The sequence below is a fragment of the Leptosomus discolor genome, chromosome 13 (assembly GCF_034619465.1).
Source record: "Leptosomus discolor isolate bLepDis1 chromosome 13, bLepDis1.hap2, whole genome shotgun sequence".
Classification (NCBI taxonomy): domain Eukaryota; kingdom Metazoa; phylum Chordata; class Aves; order Leptosomiformes; family Leptosomidae; genus Leptosomus; species Leptosomus discolor.
Genome location: NC_141403.1, coordinates 5,705,046 through 5,727,939, shown reverse-complemented (window position 1 = coordinate 5,727,939; position 22,894 = coordinate 5,705,046). Strand labels below are relative to the sequence as shown.

Here is a 22,894-nt window from a genome sequence, read left to right as displayed (position 1 = left end):
TCTCCTGTGAAAGTGTTTCAAACTGGTCATAAATAGCCAACAGATTTTATGTATAATTGTAATGGTTACGAGATTGTCTCAGAAAAGAGAAAAAAATAATAATCCTGGTGTACTTACCAGTTTTCTATATGCCTTTGAGTGCGCAAGTCTACACTTTTAGTAGTATCTTTCTCTCATGCCTTGAAATTCCAACAGCCTATTTACCATATTAATGCACATTAAAGCGAACAACTGCAGTGAGCTTATAAAACGTTACACTCTGATCACTGTTGCACAGCCACAGCTTAAAAGTACTATAAATACGACAGTTAGCCTGCGGATACGGAAGGCGGCATGACAAAGACTCTGAAGAATGAAGCACGATTTGCAGCACAAATTTCCAATGAAACCAGTGCACAACAGCACTCCGAGGAGCAGTGCAGTGATCTCATCTTTCAGCCTGCACTAAGTTGTTCATTAGAACTTCATCTTTATTAACTCTTGCTTCCCGTACCTGAATGGCATACGCTCAATGATCTATCAGGTAACAGAATGCTGTACGAAATGCAGAGCGCCTTCGAATTGGCCAAGTAAGTTTTAGAAAAGTAAACTTTCACATACAACATTACTATGTTATTTTAAAAACACAGGCACCAATTCTATGGGGCTACACAGGATTTAAAGATAATTTCTCTGGCAGTCTTCTCATTTTTAGCATTCTTTTCTGAAAAACAGGGTTTCCCACTTCTGAAGGTACTTAAGAAGAGTCAAAAAGTCAAATATAACAAAAGTACATGATACTTTCAGCAAAGCTGACCTACCAAGGGAACCAGCCTACTACAGAGCTCTCAAACACACACGGCTTCTCTAGAAGGAATCTCCTTAATGCACTATTGTCTTAAACCCTACTGACAAGAGCCTAACTGCAAGAGGATAGCACCCTCATAGGTAACAGCCAGAGAACGAAAGGCAGACAAATGGTTTTGATTCAGTTTTTACATAGACTTAAAACCATCCCAACAACAAATCTCCAACATCGTGCAAATTACAGCTTTTGAAATTAAAATGACCTCACACAGCCAGAAGGGTGTAGCACTGCTGAAATTTGATAGCTATAAGCCAAAAGAAGAAATGTTGAAATACATACAACTAAAATCTGCATGATAAAATAATAATCTTTAATATAGAAAAGCCTATCTGAGAACAGCAATTACAACAAATTTATGAAGAGATCGCACTGAGATCTTAGTCGCTTGCCATGCTAGAATGTACAGTCACGTTTGCTTAGGAATAACAATAATACAACTGATACCAGCTCACTGCTATCAGCATACACTATCATCTCAATAACTACGAAAGAGAAAAAGTAGACTAAAAAACAGAAAAGCTCACCACTTCTTCATGCCTGCATTTTCTCACATTAATTCCATTAATCTGTTATTAAAAAGATAAAGAGAAGACTTACTCTACATTTCATAAGTATAGATTTCATTTCACTTTTCTAGAAAAATAGAAACAAAAGAACTTGCAATTTTACTCACCTGTAGAATTGCATCTCCTATAAAGAGCAAACCTGAAAGTTCCGCTGAAAACAGAAAGCATATTTTTCACTCATTTTGTACAAAACAATTTTGTGTATATTTGTTCCTATTTAATTTAATGTTTTTACATAATCTTTTAAAAAATTAAACAAAAATCTAATAGAAACCCCAACATACAACTTCCAAATAAACTATTTGGATTTTTTTTAGAATCCCGAAATACCGGCACAGCGGTTTTACAATGAAAGAGTCTACCCAGCCAACTGCAAGGCTGCGAAACATCTTCCATCAGTCACCAGCACCCTTCAGGCCATTATGGTGAGGTATGGCACGCTTTTCTGAACAGAACATGACTGCAAGTCTATCTGCCTCTGAGAGACTGTTTCTTACAAACTCTGAGGAAAAAGCAACATGGAGACTCCAGAGCTACTTAGAAAGACAGATCTAACTTGTAAGCTTTTGCCAAAGATACTTTAGATCCTGCATCTTTGATAAACTCTGTGGAGCATTTATGCTGGATAATACTTTACATGCTGAAGAGCCAGACAATTACGATATTGTACAAAATCACCAGCAAAACTGAATTTGATTTTTAAAACAAAGCTATACCCTATAAATCACAAGAGAATTTACAAAATGCAATTCTACGGTTGCAATTTTAAAATACTGTGTTGTGTTACAGGTCTATCTAATGCAAACGTACTTTATGAATACACCAGAAATACAGCAAAGACTATTTGTCTATAAATAATCCTTAACATGAGAACTAAAGAATGTTAACAGATTATATGGGATTATTAATCTATAATATTCCAAAGCATCATAGCAGACGTGTAGAAAAGACTAGAATTGGACTTGATCCAAAACCTTTCCTTATTTATGTGAATTGTAAAACTGGAATGAATATTGACATAAATTATGTGTTTGAAGAACTGGTTGATTAGCTAGATGTAACAAAGGATGCTTATATTATTGGGAGGATAGACATTCTCTTTTTTTTTAATTAAATAAATGCATATCTCAATATTCTTCTTCAGACACTGGGCTTGTGTGTACTAACACTTCACACACTACCTAATGAGCTAGCTGAAGCACCTTATGTGCATCACTGGTTTTATTCATTGCATCAAACGTCACATTCTTGTTTTCAGTCCAAAGAAGGAGCTGGAATCAATTGAGAGGAGGGCAGAACCAAGCCTGCAGCATTTTGAGGTGCAGGCTCTGGGTCAAACAGCATTTTCTGTATCAAAGATCCCTAGTACAGACATACAGCACGACACTTTTACACCACAAGTGAGTAGTCTCCTGCACAAGAGCTGTCCCTCAAAACGAGCTCTCTAAAAGTCAGCAGTATTTTTATTGAAAGCAGTAATGGAGATTCTATCTCAGCTAGGTATTGAGGTTAGGAATAATGCACCAGCTACTGCAGCAAAAAAAATAATGACAAAAACAAAAGAAAACTGTGCACTTTTGTGTGCTCAATTAAACCTAGGTCTATCTTTCTTATTTTTCCTGCAGCGCTTAATAGCATTTTAATAGCTAGTGTAGGTAATATATGCCACATTTTTATGTATTACCTACTCACATGTATACTGAAAAGAACTGAGTCACAAGTATCACTTCTTAAAGTTAACCTTATTGCCTTCCTTATGGGCTCACTCTGTGCTACACTATAGCCTACCTACACACAACTCTCACATCTGCCTTTCAGGGCTGGATTTCAGTTCTCAGTACGCTGCTTCCCCTGTACTTCTCTTTATCTGTGCGAGTGAACATGAGATTTTTTTTTTATGCTGGCACATTTTCATTGTGCAGAAGTAGCATCCTTGAATTGTTGCATTACAGATGGAGGGAAACGCTTCCAAGTTTACATTTCTGACCTTACACAAATGTACACAAACATAACAGAGATATTAAAACCATCATACTAGTACTGATTCACAACCTTCATCTCTCATCACTGCACACATCGTGAGCTGTTTAACCATTATCCATCTTTCTAGCACATATTATATCACTCCAATAATTTCAAAACAATGCTAGTAAAAAACAATACAGAGATTCAGCACCAAATCTGCTTGTATTAAAAATAAGTATGATTAAGACCTTAGGCAGTACCAGTTTTGCTATGCATGAGTTGCTGCAGCGGCTTACAGGGCACAGGAACTAACGCTGAAATAACCCAGGGGTATTATCAAGGTTCTGCCATTACCCACCCTTGTCTGAGTATGACCCTACTAACCAGTATAAAAAGGCACTCTGCTTGTGTTACCATGCTTTAATGGCCAAACATTTGATCTGCTACGGCTTCCTGGCAACATTTGCAAATAAAAGCCACAAAAATCACTAACTTTTGTTAAATTTGCTGAACATTTTCATTCTCTAAATACGTTCCTATTTCTCTCCTTAAAAGTAATGCTTTACAATAACTTTTTTTTAAAACACCATTTTGAAGACTGTTCACAAAGTATTCCAAATATAAATTCTGTACTTTTTCAGAGAACAATTCTGAGGAGATCATAACGACATGGAGAGAGAGAGGGCACACCAATAGCGTTTAACACTTCCTGAAGAATCTCAAAGCTTAATGCACCTTGCTTGTGGAGCATGTCAAAACACAGTGTGTTAATTAATCTGACACCCACCTCTTTGTTCTTTGGAAATCTTAGAAATGACCACTGGAATGTTATGTTCTGCTCCACCCTGAAAACAGAATAAACGGCAATCTTGTCAGTCATTGGATATCTCTTTTTGCTTAAAATTGTATTTCACCCTTTCTCTAACTGTAGTTTTCAAAAATGAGAAAACAACGCTGATTCTGCATTTCCTCTATTCTTTTTTAATAAATATTTGATTTGGATTAATTCTTTATTGCCTCCCCTAAAGAAGTTCTCAGTTGCCATCATCAATTTAGGAAGCAAAGTTCAAAACTCTACAGGACTTCAAGAAAAAGAACATCAGTTTCTGTGAATTCTGGAGAGCTTACTGTATGAAATCATGTCCTGCAAAAGCAAAATGGCCATCACACTACAATGGCAGCCACACCGTGACCACTTCATTTTCATGCTGGCAAGAAACAGGTAAACAATAGCCCAAGAAAAGCATGTTTGGACTTTTCATCTCAAAAGCAGTCTTTATTCATTTCCATCTCTGTCACACAAGCACAAAGACTGAGCAAAGCAGTGGTATAAGTAAAAAGGAACAGAAAAATAAACATTGAGAAATGGAACAGCAGGTGTTCAATAAATGGGGGGACATAAAGGAAAGCTGGATGGTAATTCAACAGTTCAATATCAATTCAATGCTGTTGCTTCATTCAATTTATCCTGTTGGGACTGGAAACGTTCACGGTGCTCAAGAATAAAGTATTAAAATAAAAAGAAAACTCAAAGGAAGAGAAAAGCAAACATACAGAGAGACAAATATTTTTTCCTCTGTAGACAGCATCAAAGCGTAAGCCTGAACGTAACCTGTACAAATTCAGACCACCAAAAATGCCGGTCTGCCACACTACTTTGCCTAGGAATCCTGGTTAAGGGTTTGCTTACTCTTCAGCAGCCAGACTTTTCGTTGGGAACAATTGCTTTCTTAGGTTCAGGAATCCACCATCGAGCTGTGGAAAGGGCTGACGTGGGTATTTTGATGGTCTAAGGAACAGTACATACGCCTTCTTCACACAATAACCAACTGTTTGAAACTGAACAGACTACTGCACTCAACAGCTATTTCTGTGATGGAATAAAGATGAATATCCTGTGAAACCATAGAATTTTAAATAGGATTAATGTTTCTTCTGCTAGTGACTATCAACACAAATGGTCCTAAAAGTCCTGATTTAATAGGGATCTCAGTAATATTACAACAATTATATGTCTACACGAAAAGTTCTATTAGCATTGCATGAGATGAGGGCTGACAAGCACAGAACGTATTGATGTTTGTAGCATGTAGTATTCACTCCACAAACACCACGAGGCTACCCTCAATTCAGTCAGGCTTAGAGATGCGTTCAGACTAAATAAACTGTAGCATTATAACTTGTTGAATATCTTTCAATGGTTTTCATCAGAGCAACAGCAATAGTAAAAGTTCGCTTCATTTAAGATAATCAGTTCAAGCTCACAAAATTTATAAGACTTAACCTACACCTCCAGATTTTTCCTCAGTCACAGACACATTTAATTTCTTCAAAATTTTTCAAACAAACAGAAGAATAATCGTGTCAGTTCCCCTCCTAAGCCTCCAATGTTACACAGAGATTGCACTATCCAGGACTTTTGAAGCTCAGCAAAAGAGTGTAGGGTTTAAAGCTCAGCATAGCAAACACAGGTCCTTTTTTTTCTCAGTAACATGGCCTCCCTCCCTCCTTAGACTCAGCTCTCCAGTAAAGAGGGAAATTACTGTTATTACTAAGCCAGCCTGCAACGCACACAACACGATTCTTCCTCTCTCAGGCACTGTATCTGCCTACATCCATTTACACTGCAGATTTGAAGAAGCAATCAGTAATGTCCTACTGAAGAAAATGATCTCTTCTCACTGCATCCCAGTCTGGCCAGTATGAAGGATTCCTTTTAAATTAGTCATAGGAGGTCTTGTCTGCTACTCTAAGAAAGAAAAATTCAAAACATGAAAAATAGCTGACCACCTATCTATACCCTGTCACCATGAGCAATTTGCAGTAAGCTGATAAAGCTGTATATATTCTGCAACATCTTGTTGGACACTACTTCAGGTTGACACTGCAGCCTTGCATCCTGCATCCTCCATACTCGATTCACTGTCCTGTAGAAGCAAAAGTGTACATGTGTCTAAATTTTGGGTTTATAACCACAGGAGATACTCCGCTGGAGAAACCTTTGGGAACAGAGGCCACTTTTCCATTGTTTTAAATTTTCCCTCCCTTGTATGAACATGTAGTTACAACCTCAGACCAGCCGAGGGACCAAAATACGTTAAGTAATGGTGTTGAAGTTTTAACGGCTCAGACCTCTACTAGACTCTAACACTGATCTTTGTAACGCAAATTTTCTTTGTCATTTTTCCTTTAGCAGGCAAGGATGAGCCTGGAAGGTTCAAGGTTGCTCAAAGGTAGCTGCCCACCTGGGGAGGTGGTCCTGCCATAAGAGGCCGAGGAAGCTATCACTACTGGCAGCTGTCTGAAGCTCACTGTCCTGGATGTTGGCCATCACTGACCTCCCACCCACGCCTCATTTCGAAGTGTCACATGACACAGTTCTAAAGATTTTCTTCTTATCCCAGTTTTTATGTCTAAGGTGTTGTTTTTTTTCCCCTGAAGTTTTAGTCATATGAAAAATAGGGCAACTGAAACTAGTAAATTCTATAGACAAATGTTGCTTTTGCGTTTGGCTCCAAGTATAACAAGAAAATCACTATTTTGTTTTTCTAAGCAAAAAGAGTCTATAAAAAATTGGACCAATTTTTGGACTTTAGCATCCGCAGAGTTAGACAATGTAGTGGTCATTTTTATTTCATACTAAAAGGCAATATTTCTTCCACTAACAAAAATGGCCCTGTTTGTTTCAGCTTTGAAGTCTAGTGGCACAATACGACTCATGTCTAGGAGGACAAACTATCTTCCCCACTGAACAGGGTGACTTTGCACACGTTGCCTGTTGGAAGCAGTTCATGTAAAGTTCTGAACGGTGTTCACGGAATGTCTTAGAGAATACTAGCTGGTGTAAGCCAAAACTGTGCCAGGAATCACGCTAGCAATTCAACAGTGTGCACAATAATATGCCATTTCTTTTCGATGGAATAGCGTAGCTGGAACCAAAATGCCACTTCCAAAATGCATTCAACATTAACTTCCGCAAGTAGACAAGCCTTTAAAGATGAAAAGATCAATTTTTAAACTAAAAGCTCAATGATTCATCTGTTAATTAAAGCTTTCTAGCCTTTTTATTTCTTTCATTCTTCCAATTTGAAACATAGAGAAAATGTGGTAATAAAAAAAATATCACCAAATAAATGAAGGGGAAAAGAATCATCTAAGTATGTTCATAAGTGTGAGCAGGACAGGTGCACGTGCCTGCTTTAGAGATTTTTTGATTGAGTCCCACTTTGAAGTCAAACCAAATCTCAGCAGATGTGCGATGCTGTCCATCATTTAAAAAGAATGATCAAAACAGAGGCAGGAAAACAGCACTGTACAGAGTCCTGGTAGCCAGGAGTCAGACTGTAACTGCAAACTTTAATTTATTTAATGAACTATCAATTTTATTGCCTATTTCCACAAGAACACTACACTCCAATGACTGAGAAACATGATGTTCTTTCAGAAGTCATATACTTAGCAGCTTCTTATGTCAAATCTCTGCATCTCAGACTTTTCAGAGGTGTGATAAATGACAGAAATACTACACTACACTTACCAATTTCTACATCTAGGTCCATGGCTGTTTCTTCACACATAAATTTTTATTACTGAGGTTTCTAAAGGGGCTTGAGAAATTAGAAAATAATTCCTTCTGAAGAGTGTAAAGCAGATCAGTTCTGTTTCAAGTTCAATCACACCTTTACCTTTAACTTCAGTAAAATGAAGTACAGCAAAACATGAAATGTTTTATTTTTTGTACTTTCAAACCTTCAAAGAGTGGATTATAAGCAATTTTTTTAAAGGGCTTAAGTTCAAATCTTGTGTAAGAATCAATCTCACAAGCAGGTTTTTTTTAAGTAGTTAGCTAAGTCTCTGATTTTTACAAATATAGCTGGAACACCCAGGTTATAACACAAAAGAAGAGAGTTCCCCTCATAGACAAGTCACCAAAAGAGAATTACGCAATTTCATTTTGAAATTCTGCTCTTCAGGAAAAAAAATTCCAAGGGTCCAGAAGACGCAAGGTGGAATAAGACACTTCCAAAATTTACTCAAGAGAAGTTTAAAAGGTGATTTGATCACGTGAGATTTCTGATAGCAAATGGGTGTTAAAGTTAGCAAAGAACAGGCATGATAATGCCCTAGAACTAAATGCCAAAACTGGACAAATTCATATCAAAGCACAAGCAAATATTTTAAAGTGAGGGTCATTAATCACTGTACTCCTCAGATAAACTGCATCCTCTGATATACACCCCTGCTGGAAAGCAAGTCCTCAGACAACCCCCATCTTAAAATAATCTGAGAGTAGCAAGAGAACAGGAACGACTGTAGTATGTGGGGCTGTGGGTGACAGAGTTACTGAAACAAGGAGGAAAGGCCTCAGACCTCCTCACTCCTACAGGGTGACTTGTAGACCTCTACTTTAAGGCACTATTAGGAAATAATTACTATTTAAAACTAATAATAAATATAAGTCCCTTATTAAAGTCCAGGAATCTACGAAAACAAAACAAAACAAAGCAACAAACTGTTACTCATGTGCAAGAGGACGCACACCATCATTGAATAGTACCTTTTAAAACAGAAAACCGGCACTTTTAAGAATATTTGGAACTGACATAGACACTTCACGGCACACCTAAAAAGTCCATTTCAGTGAGACTTCATAAAGTTTGCCTACTAAACTACAAAAACCAGTACTTTAATTTCCAGTTCTAAGTTGTTCCTTACTATCAGCTTAAAATTATAATAGCAGATTATATTGACTAATTATTTGTTTTAGATTTTGTTGGCTATCCAATTACTTGTCACTCCTTCTTTTTGAGACTGTAGGATACAAGCAAAGGTATCTAGCAAAAGAGCTCCCATCTTCAATGATTTTTAAAAAATTAATCATTTAAAGAAAATAAATCATACTGCTTGATACAAATCGACAGAATATCCCAGACCACAGAATTCTACTTGTCATCTTCTTTATCAAATCTACCATATGAGTAAGTTTGAGTTTCCTTTGTTGAAAGAGATCTCTTTTCTATTTAGTCACAGCTGTTGAAGGGATTCCACCACTCAGATGAATTTTGATCAAAATATGTATGCAATAAACCTAGAAAATATGTTTAAATAAAATAATTTAATCTAAAGCCTTTATTTGTAAATTCTATTGCAGTGGCCTCTCATACACTTGATACAGCTTTTGGGTTTTGTTATTGTGCTTTTTTTTTTCCCTATTGAAACAGATCCTTATAAAGGAAAAAAAAAAAAAAAAGACAAATTTCCTTCTAGGCTGAATTCACAATCTGTTTTGGCACTTTTAAAATTCTTTTCAGCTTCCAGGAATTTTCTTCGTAACAATGGATATCTTGCTCTGAAAATCTAAGAATACCTTGCTCCACTAACTTAAGAAAGACCTTTGCACATTCACCAACTTATATTTCTCCGTGATATTTTATTTTATACAATGTACCTGGCACTTAAATAATGTGATCTTGAGCTTGTCAGCAATTTTAATTCTAAAAGATAAACCATTGTAATGTGTAACTAAAAAATCAATTATAGTGACTCTTGATGAGATTTGCTTTCCAAACCTCAAAAGTCCTTACTGGAACCAGCTTAGCACCAGCTAAATAAAACCTAATTCACCCATATACTTGATTTTACACTGACATGCATTGCTTCATCATTATTCAGTGAACTGTAACCTATAATGATAATGGAGGAAAATAACTCATGTGCTGTTGGCTAAAGTCACGAGAAACTTTGGCCACAAAATAGCAATTAGTTTTCCTTGAATAGAGGTCTTTAGTGGGTCAGCAAGATAACAGCAAGTGTACAAAGACATATTTTAAGAACTAGTATTTCTATTCAGCAATATTCTTATCAATGACAACACAAATGCACATTAATCCCTCTTCTGAGTCACTCCTCATAAGGTCAGTATTAGCAGATGTTCACAGGGAAGTCTATACTTTCACGTTATATGCATAATTTAAGCCTCTTGGCATTCATGTGAAGTACACTTCACTTTTTCCATTGCTATCTTGAGATTGAGGACTCCTGTGTTTAGCAGATAAAATTAATGTTGTGTTGCCTACACTGAGATTCAAAGCTAAGGTAAGGTTTTCAAAACCATAGATTATGATAACAAAAATTATTAACCCTTCTTCCCTCTCCTCATCCCTCCCTCCCTCCAAAAGGATCACTTACACTTACACATGTTCTTAAATCTTACTGAAGAAAGCAAAAATATGGTGACATGACAAATTGCTGCCTTTGCTTGACCTACAGCAAAATAAATAATATGAGAAAGCAATAACACTTTCTGTCCTACTAATGAATTGCAGTGAATTAACCTGATATTCTTTGTAGGAGAATGGATGACGAACTTATTGGCTGTTCCATGTACCTGCCACTGTAATTTAGCATTCATTAATAACCACTTAAATTAGAGTGCTGTTGAACAAAAGTACAGTCTGTGCAGTTGCAAACACTTTGCAGCTCTCGTATCAAACCTTATTAGAGTTGCTCAGCTTGAATCTTAAAGGAATGATCTTTCCATTGCCTTCCATTCCACAGAGCAGTGTAGTTGCTGGCTGCCCACTGTGACAGTATCTAACATCCAAGAACATGTTTGCTCTCTTGTCTCTAGTCCTCTAAAATATAGTTTGTCCTCATGAAAAGTAACATTAACTATACACAAAGACATTTTGTGTAACTGGAATAATAGACAAATCATCCTACCTTTATACTTAATCCAAATCCTCCTACAGTCTGTCTTCTAATTGTTACTGTTCTTTCCTGGGGGGAAAAAAAAAAAAAAAATCAAGTTTTGTTATATTTAATGTTTTCTGCCATAACATCTATATTCACACTTCAATAAGTTGTTTCTGTGCTTCCATCCTATCCTGATTTTTCTTGTTTTAATAAACTTGTGAGTTCCTGAATGTGGAAATCCCATGAAAGCTATGCTGCAGAGGAAAAAGACAAAGTCTGGAAGAAAAGCAGAGTTGCTGTCTCATACAAAAATTCATTTGTTCAATTCATACTGTACTAGCTAGTACTGCAATGCAGTAACAACAGAGCTGTAGTTTATCAGTTAGTGCACAACACATGCATTTCAGAGGCCTTAACCTTGACTAGTCCTAAATTGTTCCCACACGCAGACTGAGCGCTACATGCTGAAGTACATAAACTGCACTCCTGTACCACATTTTTCAATTTAGCTTCACCCAAAAGGAACACAGCTTGTATACCCCAGCCCACTCAGCGATGTGAACCAAAGCATGGTAAGTGCACATCATCCAGAAATTCATTTCAAAGCACAGTCCTGATGTCCTGATCCAAATTAAAAAACTAATACAAACACAGCCACTGTTGACCTCAGAGCTATGGTTTAAGAATCGTATCTAATGATTTAAAGGGTGTTGTTACAGACACAATTATTTAAAGCAGACCATTTTTTTTCCTTTTATTGCTCATCCTAAAATTTGTTCTGTAAAAACTGGTGGCTAGTATCTGTCTTCAATATGAACATTTACAAAAAAAGACTTTCTTTTTTATACTTTGTCTCGTTGACTTTATTCCCAAAGATCACATAGAATTAGTCAATTTGGTTAGTGGTAAAAAATCTTAGTAGCACCTATAACATATGTCGAGATACAAATATATATGGAATATATAGATTTTTTTAATGCCCTCTACATGTGGTCTAGATTTTATCCTCATTTCATCATATATATTGCATAGCATAGGTCTGCATATATATTTTATCTATATATGTTCTGGTATTTCAGCACAATCAGCATAGATTGCTGGTGTCAGTCAGATTTGAGTAAGTCTCTCGTCAGAAACACAGCAGTGACAGAGAGGATGAAATATCTACAGAGCTGTCTCTTCCTCCTTACTTCATTTAGAGAAAGGAAAAGAAAGGATGTAGGGCTACCACGTAAGGGTTTTGGAAAACTGATAGTGCTGAATTTGGGAGAAAATCCAGTTGACTTCACATCTGTGACAAATATGAATTCTGTAACCGCAGAAAGAGCAAGCATAAACTAGGCCAATGTTTTGGATGGCAAGAGAAAATGAATTGCCTAGAATGAGACTTTCCATGTTTTAATTTAGTCTAATGCCTGTAAATGTACAATCTAAAAAAGAGGTATATAATTTTACTGTTAAATGGCCAAATTTTTCAACTTTTTTTTGACATTTGAAATGCATGAAAAAAATATACTTTTATATTTGTAACCCACAGATGAATGTGTAGCATGGCAACACAGGAATATATATCTACCCTGTTTTATCCACTGCTTCTGCGCAGTTCAGAGGGATCAGAAGAGCCTTCTCAGCTCTCACCTTCTAGAAAGGAACTTCACAGTGAAGTTCCCAGAAACTGGGTTCAGTCCACAAAGTTATTTCACTTCAGGCCACAAACTGCACTTGGAAAACCTTTTGTCTGCCAGGAGGTTTCAGACGCAGACAATATATTCAGGATAAACCAATACCAGCCACAGTCTCTGTGGTCTAAGATGAGTTTATGCACCAAAGTTTAGAAGAAAAATGACAGGACTCATCTAACCACAGTTAATCCACCTCAGTCTGAGCCACTGGTCAAGGCAAGTTTTCTCCTGTAATCAGTAAAGAAAAATAAACACGTAAATACTCCAGGTGAGTGAAAGCAGGTGCCCAAGCTAGGTGATAATCATCTTCATCATCTATCTCCTCCATTGAGTAGAGAGCCAGCTTTGAAATGTTTTGCCAGAATACTCTTTTATCCAAGTAACTTTTTCTTTGTGACTTGCATGGCGTGCAAAAACCCTAAACCAAGCTTCGTTTTCAGTGCCATCTTCAACCAAGGAGAACTGAATAAACCTTGTCTGCAAAGCACGATCTTTTGACGTAAACTAATTTTTAATATAATGATTAATACACTAAAGAAGTTAAGACAAGCAAACTGAAGCAAATTCTTTTGTGCTGAGGCCTTTAATTAGCATTTCAAATTAACAATAACAGTAATAAAATGCTTTTCACTGGTCTAACAGTTTTAAGTTCTTAAAATGCTTTACAACAATGTTTTTTTCATTAATAAAATATGGAAACAACCCTGGAAGGCAACGCATTTTGTACCAGTGAAGAAGTGCTCTTGACCATTTATGCTGTTCCAGGTTAAAGATAGCGTTCCTCCACTGATTCCAACTATCTGCTTAAAATAAAATCTAACTAAAGATCTGTGTCAGATGTGGATTGTCTGTCAATGTTTTACTTTCCCCTCTATTTGCACAGGGTAATATTTTCTGATTGAATTTGCAAAACCATTGCAAATTCCAAATGCAACTTCCTCTCCAAGTTGACAAATTAAAATTTGATTCTGATGAAAAGCTGACTTAGTTCAATACCAAGACTACACAAAATATCCTGTGAGCTGTAATTCCATTATCATGTTTGTTATCTACATCACATCAAACAGAGGGAAAGTTAGAGCCCCTAGGATCTTCAAATCCAAGACTCAGAGCAGTGTTTTAGAAGCTGCTCCCTGGAACAGAATAAAAGTAGTTATCATTTTATTGAAAAACTCAAAGCTGCTGCCAAGCTGTCAGCATCTTCCGTGCCTCTAACTCAGAAAATTCCTCATCCACACATATGTTCATTGACTGGAAAGGAGAGCTAAGAGTTTTGCCAAAAAAATTCTTCCTCAGAGCTATGCAGCAAAACAGAAGCAATGTTTTTTAGGCTTTCAGTAACTAGGTACTAAAATTTCTCCTTAAAAGCCATATGATCTTGAGATCACAGATGTCATCTTAAGAGAGATTAGAAGTGAAGAATGACTGTGGGAGCACAGAGGAACAGTAAATAGTCAGGAAAGGAAAACACGGAATCCTACATAATCATTAACTATTTACTCGAGTTATTTTTAAGAGTTAAATCTTAGGGGACTGTAAAGATTCAAGTATTTCATACTGACTGGTATGTGATGTAAAAGAAAGTTTATAATTGCTTAACTGACTCTTAACAATGATTAATTAGTAATACTTTCAAATTATTTATTCTGTATAAGATAAACCAGTAATCTAATGTGATCTAATAATCTGTCTCTAGGAACGCAGTCAAATAACAGTTGAACAAAAGGACAAAGAAACTTTCGAAACTCTTCATAAAACTGAGTTAACAGTGTGTGAAACTTCAATATTCCATTATTCAACTTTTTTACCAGGATATAAATATTACATTTGCAGTTTGGGACACTGGTGTGTCTGGGTATTCATCGTACAAGAGTCAAGGTATGAAGAATTAATTTGCCTAGGTCCAGACAGAAAACAAGATCTCTTTTCACAGCGGACAGAACAGACACCAAGGTACTATACATATGGAAGGACACGGAAAAAAGCTGAACGGGTGCAGAACAAAACTGTAGGTCGGAAAAAAGGAATAGACATGGAGAGGAATCTACAATAGCACAGCAGCATGGAAAAATGTTGGGAAAAAAAGGAGGGAAATATTTTCATTTTTAAAATGCAATAATGAAACAGAAAGGTACAATCAATACATTGGCAGCGACTTCATAGATCAACCTGTTAACATTTCATGCCGTAATATCTTTAGGGCCATGCTCTCAGGTAGTTTATCAGCTATTAGTAATCCCATTACATTTTGAAATTAGAAAATGTCATGAGAAATTTTTATTTTCATTGAATTATTTCATACATTTTCCAGAAGGGAGATTTTATATCCTCCTTTTGGTAATGCTTTGCTGTTTCTTACTGGCATTTCTTTGGATTAATTGACATGAGCAGTCCAAATTTAGACTCATTCTGAGTCTAAAGGACACAGGACACAGGTCAGTCACATTTCCAATTTGAATTAATAGCGTTAACAAGGTTTGCCGGCAGATTTGCTCATCTGCTAACAAATTCCATCATGTGACATTGAAGCTTGTCTCCTTATTTCAGTTCCTCATGCAACTGGAGAAGGTCGGCAGTGAGGGATGGCAGCAGAAGGCCTCAGCGATTGGAAGTCCCCCCTCCCTCTGCAGCCGTGCTGGAAGCTGAGGAGGATAAACGCAGCCAAGTGGTGTAGGCTGTTAGCACTGACTGGAACAAGCAAGAGCACTTGACCCTTCGCTTGGTCTCACTTCAAAATGCTCCCAGTCCTACAGCACGTGCCTAAAAGCAGAAACGTTCACCTAAATATCTACTTACAGAAATTCTGCTCCTAGGAGTGACTTATTTTAGAAGTACTGCATTTCTTAATATAGAAATTAAAGAGGAAAAACCCACAAACCCAAAGTCAGTATGGATCTGAATTCCCACCAGGCTTCCTAACGATCCCTCCCTGTAGTTCCATGATAGCTGTAGCTCCCAGCTAATGCCTCCCATCCTACACTGCCATTGATCAACGCTTTGGGTCCTCCAAGTGTTGGTGTTTTTTTTTTTTTTTTTGGTTTGCAATATTTTTCCTTTTAGTGGGGGAAAATCCTTCTTCCAATGAGAAAAAGCTATTCTGCTCTTTCAAATTTGGCTTTACAAATGGCAACCCTGTGTTTGAACCTCAGTAGACTGCGATGCATTTTATTTTCAAGTAGCTGCAGAAAAACAAGCTGGCTTTGGTTGTCCCTAAATAATCATATTTACATCTGTCAGCTCTAGGTTGTCACTTAAAAGATGTCCAGATTGGCAGGGGAAAAAAAAGTTACCGCCATCTGATAGATATTTGACGACTTCTGTGAAAAAATGGATTCACTCCACTGAATAGCTGACAGATACCAACATGACAAAAAAAAAAAAAAATTAAAAAAAAATCACCATTCTTACTGGTAGCTTTGTGAAGGTAACAAGAATGGAAAGTGCTTGGAAGGTGACCTATCTGTTCACATATTTGCAATTCTCTCCAGGACAGGGAGTTTCACTTTAGCATTGTTCATACTATTCAATCACACATCAGAATCAAAATAGGAAATAAATATAATACAGAAAATAAATCAAAATTATATGTTTACTATTTTAAGCTTTTAACTTTTTTCTTCATTTATTTTTCTACTAACATTGAACTTGTTTTACCTACACCAAAATACATGCAAGGAAAATTTTAAATTCTCAAAAGAGAATGATCCAATGTATCAGATTTAAAATTCACTCTCAGGAAGTCTCCAAAACTCTAAAATGTGCAAATAAGGGAAATGTAGTAACTTCATCTGACTGCTCAGGCAAGTCACAGTTAGGTGATATGTTCTGAATTTAAACTTCTGCTTAAAATCTAATACCACCTTTCTTATTTAAATAAATAAATAATAATAAAAAAACCCACACCACCACAAACCACCACACAAGAAAAACATGCTATTGTGCAAAGTTTTTAAGTTGAAAAACTATCTCTAACGCAATTTATTTTTTTCTACTATCCTATGGGCTTTGTATAGGGTTATAAATATTTCAACAGTTGATTTAATAATAGCAAAAGAATGACTTTAAAAGTGAGATATAATATGTTCTTATCTTTCCAGGAAAAAGAAGAATGATTGTGTGATTAACAATCCCAGAAATCAGGTCTGGCTACAGTTCAACAATTAAATCAGTGTTACTTTCTGACCTTGGAAAAGGTGTTTATTGATGAAGGTTTTTTCTCTATCAAAAACCTAATTACGGTCTATAGGTTACCTCCAGATTCATTTGTATCAACCTCAGTTCAATCCTTGGACAAATGCCACACTACCCCGAGCGCGGTCGCTCTATAAATTCACAAAAATGTGCATTCACTTCTTATTAGTATTGAATTATGAATGACCTTCACATCAATCTCCCAAAAAGATCCTTAATTTAAAAAAATGCTAAAAGAAATTATTAATGTTTAATTAAATAATGCATAACTACACAAAATTACATTACTTGAAAGAATTGAGAATCATCTGTATGTTATTATCAGGTGAGTTAGCAGGATTTTGGAAAACATATGACTCTTCAACAGAACCTCTAAGAAAATATTGTAAAAATGCAAACTCTCCTGGTAGCTGAACTTAGCAATTTGCCAGCTGCTCACAGTTTATTTTCAGTCTTTTAGAAAAACAGTAGCTGATTCAAATCATCCATCTTGTCAGATGGTACATTGTCATATCCTCGGTTTATGAATCTCACATGCACATACACTCCATCAGAAAAATTTCTGAGTATGATTAGCAAACAACTAAAATCTATTAAAGAAGAGAAGAAAAAAACCATGGCTCCCTAGACAGATTAGCTACTTTTCTTAATAAAACACAATAATCCTTTTACTTGAATTTCAGACGTTCATGAAAGGTGACAGAAATTGTGAGGACTAACTCTAAAATAAAATTTTTGATTCTGGAATTGCAAAGATTAAAACTTTTCCTAGGAATAAATCGACTCAAGAGTCATATTTCAGATCAGACACACCATATCTTAGGCTATTCCCCTTGCCATCATAATTTTCAGCAAGGTCAGTATTAGGCTATCCTTGTTAGTCCTGGCTATTGACCTAAACGTCTAAAAAGACTACGAGTTGTCTTATTGCACATTGTCATCTGGAACACCACATAGTAAATTTTTGTGAATATAATTTCACATAATTCAAGAAATGTTTAAAGGAAATACAAAGCAAAGATCTTCTACACTTCTGCCATCAATACAGATGAAGTTCCTACATGGTTTAATTCTGCTGTTTTCAGGGCATTTCTTTTTCAGATGAAAAGAGTAAAAACCCCAACTGTTCCATACCATGATAAACCATCATGGAGATTTAAGACAATTAAAAGAAAGCTGTTAGCAATACCGCAATTACAAAAAAAAAATAATTTTGTGAGGGTCTAGTACTTCGGGGGAGAAAAAAAGTGTACCTGACCTAACAGTCACCGGTCTTACCTTCCACTTCTCCCACAGAGACACTCATGGATATCTTCAGAACACAAGCTACTCCAATTCAGGCATACACTTCACATACTGTAAAGCCTTTCTACAGGCAAGGATTTAATCTGGATTAGTACAGACAATGCCTTCTAGGCTTTGAGTTTCACAAAATGTTCTCATCTCACTTTTGGTCATTGTCACTGGAGTTCAAATCTACATCAGATATCCACTAGCAGCATAATGCAGAACCCACTACGTTTCTATCTCTTGGAAAACAAGTCTTTCTTGTGGCGCACATAAAGAAATCTCTGTAATACTTACTGATGCAACTGATGCCCAAATTCCGAGCTAATCTGTGGTCGTTTGAACAATCTCTGATGCTTTATGGAATTGCTGGAAGCAAAATTACTGCAGGACCCTCACTAACACTATCATTTTGTTCAGCCTCCTAAAGAGACAGATCACAGAATCACAGATGTTTTCTTTTTTAGTGTTTAACACTGTTTATGTGGCTTAAAATCCTCTATGTGTTTTATTTTCTTACTCCAAACTGCACACAATGAAAGAAGAAACAAGGTTGCTTTGCACCTCTTTAGTTTTGGGAAACTAGAACTGTTTTCCACCAAAAGGGAAATGTTCTAAATTAAGAACTAGGTCCTTATCCCACGGTCTCACATTAAGCAGCACCTCATTCCTAAGGAGCCATTGATTTCACTTAGGTTATTCCGCAGGATGCAGATCAGGATACCGCTGGAACGTTAAGTGCCTGTTTAAAGTCTGTCCTACACAGAGGAGCATGCAAATTGATTCAGACCCAACAAACAGAAGAGACATTGTTCTGAACCAGAAACATCGTAATAGCCTTCCGCTCCTTAACGGTGCAGAAGTGATTAAGTAAAACCTCATAATCAGATTATCTGAAGATTATTTATTAAAACAGATTAAAAAACTTTTAGAGTAGCTACTTGTCTGTAAAATTTTACAAACCTAAACTCCTCAGTTGCAAATTTTATTAAACTTTAGAGTTTATTCTATGAGGCATTCAATGTCAGTTGCTAATGAAAACACTTGCTCTTGCTCTGTCAAATGCATTTAAGAGAAAAATAGATGTGGTCAGTCATCTAGAATGACAGGAAGAACAAACCAAAATCAACCAAGCAAAGCAAAAAGAAAAACAAACAAACAAAAAAGAAACCAAATAAATCAGGAAAAAAAATTAGGAAAACAATGCAAAAAAAAAAAAAAAAAAAAAGCAAGCCTGTGGGACTTGTCTGATCCTGGTATACCATCCAAGCAGGTGATTCCAGATGATTTAAATGACCTGTGACAAAAGGACAGTTAACTGTCTGTGAAATGTCAGTCACCCTTAGTTGGAATGAACCTATTGATTCAAGACTTAATCCCAGAGGAAATGAGAGTAGAGTGCTCAAAAGTCACCAGCCTAACAATGACAGTCTCAAGAGAAAAGAAATTCCTCATCACCACATTAATATCAATCAGTTAATGAGTTCTGCATTCAATATGCAAATAAGAAAGGTGAAATGTAATTGGTGAAGCAAATCATCCAGTATTTTCTACAATGCCATTGCAAAACTAATGAGGGCAAAACTGTAAGAGAAAGCCTTGCTGTGAAATGGGAAAAAAAAAAAATTAAATATGCATTTCATGAAGACATTTAAATAAGTTCAGCAGAAATAACAGATATTACAGCACAATAATGAAAGTCATATTTTTGAGTGATAAAATCTTTTAATAAATAATGCCAGAATGGGGTTGGTGGAGTAACGGTGCCACAGTGTGTGCTGCTTATTGAACAACTATAGCCTGAGGCTGAAATCCTAATTTCTTTCCATCTGGGCTGCGAGATGTCCTGTTGAGGAACAGCACAGGCTGACTGGTAAAAGGAGCACCTATATTCCATGTAAAGCACACAGACCCGTATCAGTAAACTGTATTTGTACAGCATGAAAGAATCAAAAGCTAATGTCAGACCTGTAATGCAAATACACCCAGCCTGTATGGAGACAGCGTAGGCAGCATGTTCCTCTTGCTTTGGAGAAAACTCGGAACCATTCACCTTGAGATGTTCGTAACAGTGAGATGGATACTCCTAAACATCTTCCACTAATCTTCCCCACTGTTAGCACTGCTAACCATCTACCAATTTATTTCTCGTTTCTGCTTTGTATCTTTTTATTAGACTTGTATTTAGAGATACAGGGATGTGGCAACAGCAGCAATTAATTAATAAAACAGACAGGCATAGTAGCAATCACATAACATTTGCATAAAGAGATATTACACTACTATGCCTCACAAGACTTAACGTGAAATCCTACGATAATTTTATTCAGCTCAAAGGGAGAGCAGAATGTTTATGATAGTTTCCCATAAATCTTACAAATATTTCTACAAAATATAATTACACTATCTATTAAGATGTCTCCAGGAATTAATCGTAAATGTTTTCTATTATTTTTAGCTTTCTTCTAGAATTAAATAAACACTTAGCATCACAACAGCTCCAAAACCTACAATATTATTCCATATAACATCTTATGATCTTCCAAATAATTGTCTACAGCGCTGTTTCTCACTGACAAAATTCAGTATGATGCTTAAATAAGAAATCTGACACAACATGTAAAACCAGTAACACATAAATCACACTATTACACTGTTCCACCTGAAGTCCATCTTTATTAACATAATGTGCTGGTAAAACTAGTGACCCTCACAGCATGGACTGGCAGCAGGAATGACATCTGGTGTTGTGCTACCATATGAATCAACCAAGACAACAGAGGACAGCAGGTATTTCCTCTACCAGCAAAGCCCTGCCATACCAGTTACCCATCAACTGTCTTACCAAGCCCACAGGCGACACGCTGATACGTAAGTACACGGAGGTACCCGTATTCACTGCAAAAATCACTGGTTGTGTCGTTCCTATCCCATTCAGTGGCTCCAGTATTCAAGGGTGAGTGCAAAGAAACAATACTGTAGTCATGCATATAACTTTTCACCATCTTACTGCTGCTTCTTAGACGAGTTTTGCTAAGATTTACTGTCAAAAGATGATATATTAAAATACTTTTTTAAAAATAAAATTTTTAAATAAAACTTAGCGTTAACGGTATAAAATGAAATATCAAACTGTGGGAATAAATGCATACATATGCATGCGTGCACGTGCGCACACACACGTACACACGGAGTATTTTCGCTTTGTATAAAGTACATCTTAAAGGAAAAATAAAAACTACTTACACCAGAATAGAAAGGCTCACCAGACACACAGATCACATCCTGCTCCTGGATCATCAAAATATCTTTGGCTAAGTGCAGTCGCACTTTGAAAGGCTCCTGGTTACCATCCTGCAGCAAACAAATCCCTGTCTTTGTCTTCAGAGGAAGGAATAAAGAAAAAAAGTTTTCTCCGTTAGCACTTTGCATTGCTAGAAGCGGTATTTTGAGACAGAACAGCTGAGAGACAGGTACAGTTACCATAAATACCTCAACAAATATCCAAAACTATTACCAGTGGTCACTGTAGTTATTTACTGTGCTCAGGCTACAAGAGAACCATGGTTACAGCAGCAACTAGCAAAGGCAGATTCTGCAACAATAAGGTGCTGCTCGGCCCACGATAAATTTGTGAAACCCCTTTCAAATTGCTTCAGAGCAGCTAGGCTCTTACCTTCCATCTCTGTATTAAATGATGAGACCTCACTTGGACATGAAATAAAAGCTGTTGTTCCACATATTACATCAAATTTGACACAGAAATACATACAGTAACACCTCCAAATGAGCCAGACGGGAGTACTGACAGCCTACATGAACCTGTTGTGGGCTTTTCCTGATCTGTGAGCACAACACTGACTTACTCCTTTATTTTCTTTTTCAAATGAGGATGCTGAAGGTAAGAATAAGAGTAAAGAGAACAAAGGATGCAATTCCCTCTAGGAACTTACTTTTTGCTCCACTTCAGTATTTTACATTTATGGCCAAAGATCAGGAATTATCCAATATACGATGTGACTTTCCAACAACTTAACAGTGTCTTTGTGGTAGTACCTATTTGTGCTACATTTTCGGGCATTATACATAAGAGGTTCGAGCAGTGAAAAAGCCTGCACATGTAAGCACCTGCAGTAGTTAATCATTTTACCCTGAAGGCTGTGTTGAAAATAGCACTCTATAACACTTCATAAATGGACAAAAAGCAAGTTGGTAGAGCATTTTTGGTATGAGAAATTTCCTTACAGACATGTAGTTTACCAGTATTAGATACCTACAGATATTTAAGTATGCACATATGTATCTCAGAAGAAAATTCATATATAAAGAGTATTTAAAATCTTGGACTCATCAGTGTCAATAATGAAACTTCCATTTTCTTCATCTAGGTCAGATTTCAATCCACTCTCTGTAAAAAGTTGGCTTGAGAGGAGATCAAGGAAACTAAAGTCTCACTGTGAACTTTAACTGCCAAGGCTGACCTGGCTGAATCTGAGGGCTCTTTCTCAGAGAAGAGTTTAAAAGAGGATTTGGAAGATCTCCCCATAATGTGCTCTAATACCTGACATCCATAGCATGGAGAGAACAAACACAAATATGGAACTGACAGTAGGCAACTATCAGAAGAAAAGTTTAAATTGCTCTCAAGAGGCTTTAAAAGA

General features: G+C 36.5%; 1 protein-coding gene across 2 annotated transcripts in view; it reads right to left on the bottom strand.

Annotated features, from left to right (window-relative positions):
* The window catches only part of SNTG1 (syntrophin gamma 1), a 153,044-nt gene that overhangs the window by 123,650 nt on the left and 6,500 nt on the right, over positions 1 to 22,894 (bottom strand). For both annotated transcript variants that reach the window (XM_086472624.1, XM_086472626.1), the window contains exons 2-6: positions 21,480 to 21,614; positions 11,101 to 11,157; positions 4,166 to 4,223; positions 1,521 to 1,564; positions 1,372 to 1,413 (exon numbers count right to left, since the gene is read on the bottom strand). In XM_086472624.1, coding sequence (XP_086328750.1) covers positions 1,372 to 1,413; positions 1,521 to 1,564; positions 4,166 to 4,223; positions 11,101 to 11,157; positions 21,480 to 21,614 — 336 coding nt within the window. The remainder of the gene's footprint in view (positions 1 to 1,371; positions 1,414 to 1,520; positions 1,565 to 4,165; positions 4,224 to 11,100; positions 11,158 to 21,479; positions 21,615 to 22,894) is intronic.